This window comes from Amphiprion ocellaris, chromosome 7, assembly GCF_022539595.1.
Source record: "Amphiprion ocellaris isolate individual 3 ecotype Okinawa chromosome 7, ASM2253959v1, whole genome shotgun sequence".
NCBI classification, from domain to species: Eukaryota; Metazoa; Chordata; class Actinopteri; family Pomacentridae; genus Amphiprion; species Amphiprion ocellaris.
Window position 1 is genome coordinate 26,684,846 of NC_072772.1, and position 10,836 is coordinate 26,695,681.

Sequence of the window (10,836 nt, forward strand, 5' to 3'; positions counted from 1 at the left end):
AGACGCTGTTGAAAAGTCCAAAAATTCACATAAAGATGAAAGAAAACAGTTCCACGCTGTTGTTGTCTAGCAAAGGATGTGTATGAACTTATAAGCACCTAGCTGGAATGGGGACAAGCTCTTCCGGTGTTTCGTGTAGAAAGGAGTAAAGGACAGAAAGGTGACTTTGTGTTCAAAATAAGGCTGACGACTGAACGTAAATAAAGGCTTTGTGAAACACCAGGAGCTTCACCAGTGTCTGGAGTTTGCTACATTGCCTGACCTAAATATGTAGCGGGTGGCGGAAATTTATGGGACTCAGAAACACCCCACGGTGTAATCATTTGTTCCTTGTATGATTTCCAACTGATAAATCACAGTCAATTTGTAGTAGGTCGCAATCATGTGATCGTCGGCAGGTAACTGACCCTGTGTTCACCTCATGGTTACAGCGACGCCCTGCTGACAGGCAGGGGCAAGCTGCTCTGGCCATTCAGAGGATGGAGGTTGCACCATCGTCAGAGTGCAACTGGCAGGCAGTCTGATCGGACACTGAGTGGCATGCATAACCGGGTTTTATTGTTGACAGATGATTATCAGATGAGCTGCTGGTGCGCGGCGACCGCAGCTGCTCTCCATCCGTGCTGTTAACCAGCAGCGCGGAGAGCCCCAAGAGAGGAGACACAGACTGGCAAAGGGGCAGATAGCAGGAAGAGGGTGTCAGGCTGGGGCAGTGACAGATTTGGGGTGCCGTGTCATCTGCTGGTGTTGGTCCACTTTGTTTTATTAACTGAAACTTCAGTCAATTCACCTGACCTGAACCTCATAGATCCCAATGTGGGATATTGTCAAGAGAAATATGAGAAACACTCGACCCAAAAATACAGACAAGCTGAAGTCTGCTCTCAAAGCAACCTGGGTTTCAGTAACACCTCAGCAGTGCAACAGGCTGATCACCAACCCGAACCAAATATTGCTTGTATAAATAAAAATACTCTCCAGAAGCTGGACATTTCTGTATTGTACATTCTTTTTTTTTGAGGAATCTTAGGAAATATTCTAATAACTTGAGACACTGAATTTCTGATTTTCATGAGCTATACGCAATAATAGTCAGAACTTTAAATAAAAGGGCTTGACATATTACACTTTACATTCAATGAATATAGAATATATGAAAGTTGATTAATGATTTATTTATTATGATTATTTATTTAATTATTGATGATTGTTGCACTGAAAGCAGGAGATATTAATTCACTCAACTTCTTATTAGTGGGGACAAGTTCCAGGTTCTTGACTCATGCACCCGGGCCATGTTGAGGACTGAAGATCTTGAAGATCAGGGCCAGCTGCTGGCCAGTGTCTTTAATCTCAGGCTGCTGGAAAACCAAGAAGAGCGTCCAGTAAGCTACATGCTCAAGACTTCCAGTATGTGAGTATCTGAAGCAGAAGAGCTTACAGTGTCAAAAAAAAGCATTCACTCCCCTTCAAAGCTACCCCCTTTTACACACGTGGACAAAGCTGTTGGTACCCCTCGGTTAATCAAAGGAAAACTCACAATGGTCACAGAAATAATTTGAATCTGACAAAAGTAATAATAAATGAAAATTCCATGAAAATTAAACAATGAAAATCAGACATTGCTTTTGAACCGTGGTTTAACAGAATTATTTTAAAAGATAAACTCATGAAACAGGCCTGGACAAAAATGATGGCAGCCCTAGAAAAGACTGAAAATACTGTGACCATAGGGACATGTTCAACCAAGGTGTATCCTCTAATTAGCATCACAGGTGTCTACAAACTTGTAATCAGTCAGTCGGCCTATTTATAGGGTTACAAGTAGTCACTGTGCTGTTTGGTGACATGGTGTGTACCATACTAAACATGGACCAGAGGAAGCGAAGGAGTGACTTGTCTCAGGAGATTAGAAAGAAAATAATAGACAAGCATGTTAAAGGTAAAGGCTATAAGACCATCTCCAAGTAGCTTGAGGTTCCTGTGACTACAGTTGCACATATTATTCAGAAATTTAAGATCCATGGGACTGTAGCCAACCTCCCTGGATGTGGCCACAGGAGGAATATTGATGACAAATGGAAGAGACGGATAATACGAATGGTAACAAAAGAGCCCAGAACAACCTTTAAAGACATTAAAGGTGAACTCCAAGGTCAAGGTACATCAGTGTCAGGTCGCACCATCTGTTGTTGTTTGAGCCAAAGTGGACTTCATGGGAGACGACCAAGGAGGACACCATTGTTGAAAACAAATCATAAAAAAGCCAGACTGGAATTTGCCAAACTGCATGTTGACAAGCCACAAAGCTTCTAGGGGAATGTCCTATGGACAGACGAGACAAAACTGGAACTTTTTGGCAAGGCACATCAGCTCTATGTTCACAGACGCAAAAATGAAGCATATCAAGAAAAGAACACTGTTCCTACTGTGAAACATGGAGGAGGCTCTGTTATGTTCTGGGGCTGCTTTGCTGCATCTGGCACAGGGTGTCTTGAATCTGCACAGGGTACAATGAAATCTCATGACTATCAAGGTATTCTAGAGAGAAATGTGCTGCCCAGTGTCAGAAAGCTTGGTCTCAGTCGCAGGTCATGGGTCTTGCAACAGGATAATGAGCCAAGACACACAGCTAAAAACAGCCAAGAATGGCTAAGAGGAAAACATTGGACTATTCTGAAGTGACCTTCTATGAGCCCTGATCTAAATCCTATTGAAAATCTGTGGAAGGAGCTGAAACATTCTGTCTGGAGAAGGCATCCTTCAAACCTGAGACAACTGGAGCAGTCTGCTCATGAGGAGTGGAACAAAATACCTGCTGAGAGGTGCAGAAGTCTCATTGACAGTTACAGAAATCGTTTGATTGCCTCAAAAGGTTGTGCAACAAAATATTAAGGGTACCATCATTTTTGTCCAGGCCTGTTTCATGAGTTTATTTTTAAAAAAAATAATTCTGTTGAACCACAATTCAAAAGCAATGTCTGATTTTCATTGTTTAATTTTCATGGAATTTTTCATTTATTATTACTTTTGTCAGATTCAAATTATTTCTGTGACCATTGTGGGTTTTTCTTTGATTAGCCGATGGGGTACCAACAATTTTGTCCACGTGTGTATTGAATTTCAACACTGAATCTGACAGAGCTTGAGCAAAGCTGCTCAAGCTTTGTTGGGTTGCAGGGATTGTGAGTGAACAATCCTTTTCTAGTCTAGCCACAAATTCTTCACTGGATTAAAGTTTGGGTTGTGCCACTCCAGAGCATTCACCTTGTTACCTTGAAACCATTGCTGTATTGCTATGGCTGTACGTTTCAGGTCATTTTCTTGCCTGAAAAAAAACCTTCTCCCAAGTTGCAGTTCTCTTGTAGACTGCATTCCATTGTCCTCCAGTATTTCCCTATATTTTACTGTACTCATTTTACCCTTTGCCTTTACCACTCTCCCATAAAGCTTTAATTAGTGAAAAACAAGCAACAATTGGTGTATGAACAGTCTCTCCCATCGCAGTTGCTGAAGCTTGTGACTCCTTCAGAGGAGTCATGGGTGGTTTCCCCCGTAAAAACACACCATTAGTGTTCTTTGTAACCCAATAGTACCAAAGTGGATTCAGGCATATGTGCCTCCCTCTATCATATGGCAGGTACAACAATGAAAGTTGTAACCTGGGGTATCTGTTTTTCCATAGCAATCTGCTGAAAGGTGGATGAATAAATTACATGGTGGTAACTGGTTAAATTTTGAAAGAGATACAGCAACTTAGGAATTCCATTCATTTTGAGGATATTTATTTTCCCCTTTCACGACAATGGTATAGAGTTCCATCTGTCTAATGAGTTTATGATTTCATGCACCTCTCATCGTAGTTATTTTCTGCAATATTGTCAAGACGGTACAATTTGAATACCCAGGTATGTCAAACAATTGACCTCCCTAAATTCAGCGGCAGCATTGAGGTTTTAGATTTGTTTATCTTATAGTCTGAGATCTTTCCAAATATCTTAATTTGTTGCAGCAAGGCAGGGAAATATTTTTCTACATGTTTGAGAAAAACAATCATGCAATCTGCATATAAAGCCATACTTGTGCATCAGCTGCTCTATGGTTTAATTGCCTTAATAAATGACAGTGAAGACAAAGAATCTCTCTGTTCACAAAAATTGTCTCCTTGAGCATGTGAGAATTTCAAATAGGTAGGGCATTCTTTTCTGTCCAAGGCCTTTTCAGCATCCAGTCACAGCAAGTCATTATCTGGCACCCCTTCTAGTTATGCTGACATTATGGAAACCATGCCTGTCATAACATTCATGAATAAAGAAGGTTCTGGACTTTTCAAATCATCTGAAATATTCCTTCAACTTCCAGCTAGAATCTGGCAAAGAACTTTTACATCTGCAGTTGGGAGACTGATTGACCTGATGTTCTCACATTTATTATTAGGTTTACAAACTTTTGGGAGAGAGGTAATCAATGTTCCTCTCCAGGAGCCTGGCAGAATCTCATTTTTTAAGGATTTTTTAAACATTTGTAGCAGTAGTGCCAACCTAGGTGATTGGCCAGTGGCAGGCTTATACCCACAACCTACATCAAGTGAGTCAGACTACAGTGGTCTTTGAGTTGGAGCTCAGCGACGCAAAGTTTGACAGTTTAGTCTGAAAGACTTTACAATTGCGACCTTGGCTTGCTGAGGGCATTCCTTTTAATTTTTGTAATGAAATTGCCTATGTTCCAGTCTCAATAATTTTTTAGACAGGATTTCGCTGTCAGAGTAGGTGGAGCAGGTTAACAGGCGTCCATTCAGCATACTGCCATACCCGTCAATGTTAAGATTTATGTGGAAAAATTTCCAACTGTGAAGAGTAGTGAACTAGTAAAATGCAAAATATTAACTAATATAAATAAATGCACACAAACCAATTATTTTAGAACCGCAAATAATTAGGGAGTGTGATATTGTTAAAACTTTTGGTCTGACTTTTAAAATGTTTCTGTATTTAACTGTGGATTTGTTATTGGACAAATAATAACATACACAAAACATACCAAGAAACAACATGGACACAAGTTAACTTTAACTAGTTACTAATCACTGGCATCCTGTTGACAGGAGTGATAAGCTTCGATGGATGTGTGCATTGACTCCTAATCGACGCACGCGCTTTATGTCTACTAGTGCCCACCAACCAGGTGAGACGAAAGATATCACACAATGAGAGAGATCCTTAGTTGATTGAATATGAACTCACTCTATCTTTGACATTTACTAGACTCTCCACAGGTGCAGTGTATTCAGTCGTACTCATCTCAGGAGCCAGATGAGCTCTCCACTGAGATGGCTGATATTTTGAACCTCCTTGAGAGAACAGATGATGGTGTGTAAATGCAAAAATCTGTTGGTGTTTGTGGAAAAAAAATACAATCACAATTGTTGAAATTGTTCTTGCTTCTTTGGTTTGTGTATTGTTTTCAGTTCTCTTTCCATCCTGTCCTGTCCTAATCTTATTGTGCCTTCTATATTTCAGGCTGGATGATGGGTGAAAGACTCCATGATGGTGAAAGGGGCTGGTTCCCTAGTCGAATAGTAGAGGAAATCCAGAGCAAGGAGGTCCGAGCTCAGAACCTGAGAGAGGCCTTTCGGATCCAACAGGCGCACGAAAGTGGAGCAGGCCAAACTGGAGGCAGGAGTGGTTTAAGGGTGGGAAGACGCACCCCGAAAGTCTCCAGCTTCTCCAATCCTTGGACTGATCAAATGGGGGACAGCAGTGAAGTAAATCAGTGAATCAGTTACAAATAGGAATGTCACTATTGAGAGCCATTAGCACTAAGAGAAAAAAAATCTGGATACATGCCACTTCATTCCTACACAATGAGAACTTTTCACTTTGATTTTTACAAGCAGTTAAATGTTTTAAAAACCTCCAGTTTTGGTCTCAGTGATCAGGGAGAAGTTATCAAAGTGCTTCAGTCAATAACCTCGTGCAAGCAATCCTGCATGTCCCATAAATGTGTGATTAAGGTGTTTTGAGGCCCTCATGTTGTGGTGTGTAATGCATGGACTGCTTGGAGCTGCAAAAACCCATAGATCCTTCAGCTGCATGGGTAGCTTTTTAAACTTTTTGTGTTAATTTAATTGTAAAATGCCTTCAACACTGAATTACACACAGACCCGCAACAGAAACATGTTAATCTTTTAGGGCTATATGACAGCAATGCAGCCTTAAAGGATCATTGTGCTTCAGCTTAAGAAAACATATGCAAACACAAAATCCATATGGAAACACATGCATCCCATGTCGGAAACATTCTGCTGAGAAAACACAAATACATAAACGGTCAGAAAACTAAACAAAACAAATAAGTCGAGCTGCATAAAGTATAACCACCTACATACAGCTCAACTAAATACAGAAATCAAATTCAAATACAGACATGTCAAGCAATACAAATTGGTACTAGATCAGTAATCAGAAAAAAGTTAAGACTTGGTTTACATCAGCTATCAGCAACAAAATCATGCAGTCACAGTGTTAAAACTGACTAGCAGACCCAATCATTTCTTGAGGTCCAGAGTAACAGTGGACCCGAAAACTTCACAAACCACACACCATAGCATGCCCTAGGTGTGCCCAGAATGTTTATCTTTTTTTTTTTTTTTTTTTTTTTTTAATTGTCCTTTAAAATGTTTTCTGCTTTGAAAATCAGTAATGTGCTACACTGGTTGTGTTCTTTGTTTTGGCAGTGCATTTCTGCATTTGGTTGCGTTTTTTTTCTTTGCAGCACATATTTTTAGTGCTGCACATATGCTGCCAAGTTGATAAAGATGTTCTCTTTTGCAGTGCATAGAGCTTTTATGGCCACCATAACAGTGTCTAGTAAAATAAATACATAAAAGTAAATATTAAAATCACTAGTGACTGTGTTTCTGAATGCTCAGTAGAAGTCCATCTATTTTCTATACAACGCTTTATCCTCTGTAGGGTTATTTAACCTAAGCATGTCTTTGGACTGTGGGAGGAAGCACCTGGTGAGAGTTTAATATAAGTGAATCTGTTTAAGTGGTACTTCAACCAAAATGTATCTTTTGAGTACAAATGACTCAGAGAAAGATTTAATTAGTTAATATTTAGCGAGTTAGCATATTCAAACAGGTAGCATGTAGCACATTTACTGTCCGCCCTCTTGCTCGCACTGCACTTTTAACCCCTGTTTTCTTGCAAACCCCCTCTCTCTCCCATTGTCCTGTGAACGAGCTTGAATGTGCATGGGAAGCACCAGACCAATGTTTTGCAGTGTTTCAGTTTGCGTAACTTTGTTTTGCATTTACAGAGCCAGGGCTTTGTACAAATACTAGACTTTCTTCAGTGCACAAACAAAATGGACACCTAATGGACCACGAGACTATATTCAAGTAATATTTTCTAATGGCCAACCTATGGATTTGTGTAGAAACGTAGAGAATTCATAGATCTGCACATTCCAAAGAAAGCAATTTCATAGACAACTTGTACACACAATGGAGTGAGGTTCTGACTTGCACTACTGCTGGCATAATGCATTTGCAAAGGGGAGTGGTGTGCCCCAGCTTTGACAAGGAACAGCAACATGCCGCTTGGGCCAGAAGCCCCAGTGTCATTGTGCTGGGTGAACTGCCTGTTTGTCAGGGCTGTCACCCTGGTAGTGGTAGTAAAATACTTCATTATCGGGTCTTAAAGACATGGTTGTACCATCAACAGGTCATATGTATAGGCAGAATTGCTCTTGGTTGCCAACACAGGAAAGACAGTAACATAACATGATGGTATGAAATGGAAGTAAAACATCATGTATCACTATCCTCATAAAATATTAAGCGGTTTGCTACTCAACTTAATGGAATGACTGTGTTGATGCTATGTTTTTTTTTAAAACTGCAAATAAGCATTTATCAACTCTTATGTGGCAGAATTAGGAACTCACTTGGATATGTGTCTGTGTAAAATAATTTATAACACTATGAAGCACTAAAAGCACTTAACCAAACTTGTAAAGCCCACAGGGGCTAGGATTCAGGACTAATATGTGAGAGCTTACAAAAAAGTCTGCTGTGACTTTAATTTCATGTACCTCCCAAGCACATTCTTTGGCATATGGGCTGCAGTACAAGAGGTAATACCACTGTCAGTAAGTTTAGTAAAGTTTTCATTGCTCTCCTTGTAAATATTTCACCAAAACCATTCCACTCATCTCTATTTTGAGGGAACACCGCAGCTGCATCCTTATCCCTGTCCATGGCGATGGTGATTGAATTAAAGAAATACAAGAAGCCAGAGTGTTAATTTCCCAATAGTCAGCTGATAATGAAGTACAGCCAGTACCATTATGTACTACATAATGGGGCTGGCTAAGTAAGACTATTCAGTGTCTGACTCACCAGATGCTGACTGTGCTCATTAGTCTGCCATTGGCTGCACATTTTACGTAGCTTTCTCCTCCCCATTGCGCGGTCTATGTTTTATTGTTCTTAAAATCGCCTTCACTAAGGGTAACTACAATGAAAACCTTTGGGCAGGAAGCTATAAGGTAAAAATTCGAAATTGAATTCAAGACTTTAATAGAATTGGATGTTCAGGTGTTTTGTATTTTGTAGACAGTAGCTTAGCTATGTTGTATAGACATGCATATTCTGTTTTTAGGAAGTACTGCAACATGCAATGACTGTTCAAACATAGCTTGCACCCTACCCCCAATAGTCTCCCCTGATTTTGTACTGCCAAGAAGATCTGTTTCTGCCCACCATAAACTCAAGTTGTCACACATTCACACAAGGGTTAAAACCTCTAACAGCAACTGAATAGTAAAAAGTCCTATATGTTGTATGTGCATACAAAGTAATGCTATGAAGAACTATTGATCAGCATGATTGTGAAACCTGTGTCATTAAATACACTATGTGTACAGGAATGCAAACATTTGATGTTGGAAGTAACAGTTGCCAAATTATTGTTAATTTGTTTTGTAAGATGTACATTATTGTTAATAAAACAATTTTAATCAGAGATGTACCTGACTTGCTGGTGTTGTTTATGGATTGCTGAGATTATTTAGATTGTTCAGAAGAATCTGTTAGATTCATAGCAAAGTTGCACATCTCCAATGGCCCTTGCAAAACGCACACACACATAGAATCAGACATACGAGCCAGTCCAAGGAGAAACACTATGATTTACTGAAAAAGAGTGCAAAAGAATACAAAGCGCATTTTTCTGTGATGTGTATAACCCAGAACTCTGTCCATTCCACTGCAATAGACTGCTTTTCAAAGAACAAGGCCACATTTTAAGTCCGATCTGGCCATCTATGGAATTACAGTCAGGTTTATAAATATGTGGACATTGACACAATTTTCTGCATTTTGCCTCTGTACACCACCACAATGGATATGAAATGAAACAATCAAGGTCTGCTTTAATTGCAGACATTTAGCTTTAACTTGAGAGTATTTACATCCAAATCAGGTGAACGGTGGAGGAATTACAACACATTTTATATGTCCTCCATGTTTTAAAGGGACCAAAAGTAATTGAGCAGATGAAAGGTCTGGAGTTCATTTAAAGTGTGGTATTTGCATTTGTAATCTGTTGAGGTCAACTCTCTCTTTGAAGTCCAAAGAGCTGTCACTATCAGTGAAGCAAATCATCATTAGTCTGAAAAATCAAAACAAACCCATCAAAGAGATAGCAGAAACATTAGGTGTGGCCAAATCAACTGTTTGGTACATTCTTAAAAAGAGAATACACTGATGAGCTCAGCAACACCAAAAGACCCAGAAGACCACGGAAAAAAAGTGTGGTGAATGATAGAAGGATCCTTTCCCTGGTCAAGAAAAACTCCTTCACAACAGTTGGCCAGATCACAATCACTCTCCAGGAGGTAGGGGTATCTGTGTCAAAGTCAACAATTAAGACAAGACTTCACCAGAGTGAATACAGTATGGAGGACTAAAAGTGCCAAAATGAAATAAATAAATACATCAATAAATAATTAATTAAATATGTCATTAATTAATTACAATTGAAATCAAATGTCATTAATTAATTAAAATTGGAATTAAATATTTAAATGTGTCATGAAATAAAAACATCATTAAATAATTAAATATGTCATTAATTAATTAAAATTGAAATGAAATATGTCATTAATTAATTAAAATTGGAATTTAATACATCCATCCATCCATCCATCTTCTGCCGCTGGTCCGGGTCGGGTCGCGGGGGCAGCAGCTTTAGGAGGGAAGCCCAGACCTCCCTCTCCCCGGCCACATCATCTAGCTCCTCCCGGGTGACCCCAAGGCGTTCCCAGGCCAGCTGGGAGACATAGTCTCTCCAGCGTGTCCTGGGTCTTCCCCGGGGTCTCCTCCCGGTGGGACGTGCCCTAAACACCTCACCGGGGAGGCGTCCGGGGGGCATCCTAATTAGGTGCCCGAGCCACCTCATCTGGCTCCTCTCTATGCGGAGGAGCAGCGGCTCTACTCTGAGATCCTCCCGGATGGCCGAGCTTCTCACCCTATCTCTAAGGGAGAGCCCAGCCACCCTGCGGAGGAAACTCATTTCAGCCGCTTGTACCCGCGATCTTGTTCTTTCGGTCACTACTCAAAGCTCGTGACCATAGGTGAGGGTAGGAACGTAGATCGACCGGTAAATTGAGAGCTTCGCCTTTCGGCTCAGCTCCCTCTTTACCACGACGGACCTGTACAGCGCCCACATTACTGCGGACGCCGCAGCAATCCGCCGGTCGATCTCTCGCTCCATCCTTCCCTCACTCGTGAACAAGACCCCGAGGTACTTAAACTCCTCCACTTGG

At 40.4% G+C, this 10,836-nt stretch overlaps 1 protein-coding gene across 2 annotated transcripts in view; it reads left to right on the forward strand.

Annotated features, from left to right (window-relative positions):
- ngef (neuronal guanine nucleotide exchange factor) overlaps nt 1-9,032 on the forward strand; it is a 37,943-nt gene extending 28,911 nt beyond the window's left edge. For both annotated transcript variants that reach the window (XM_023267780.3, XM_023267781.3), the window contains 4 exons: nt 1,256-1,414; nt 5,105-5,184; nt 5,265-5,369; nt 5,520-9,032. In XM_023267780.3, coding sequence (XP_023123548.2) covers nt 1,256-1,414; nt 5,105-5,184; nt 5,265-5,369; nt 5,520-5,776 — 601 coding nt within the window. In that variant the 3' untranslated portion in view covers nt 5,777-9,032. The remainder of the gene's footprint in view (nt 1-1,255; nt 1,415-5,104; nt 5,185-5,264; nt 5,370-5,519) is intronic.
- Nucleotides 9,033-10,836: the final 1,804 nt, after the last annotated feature.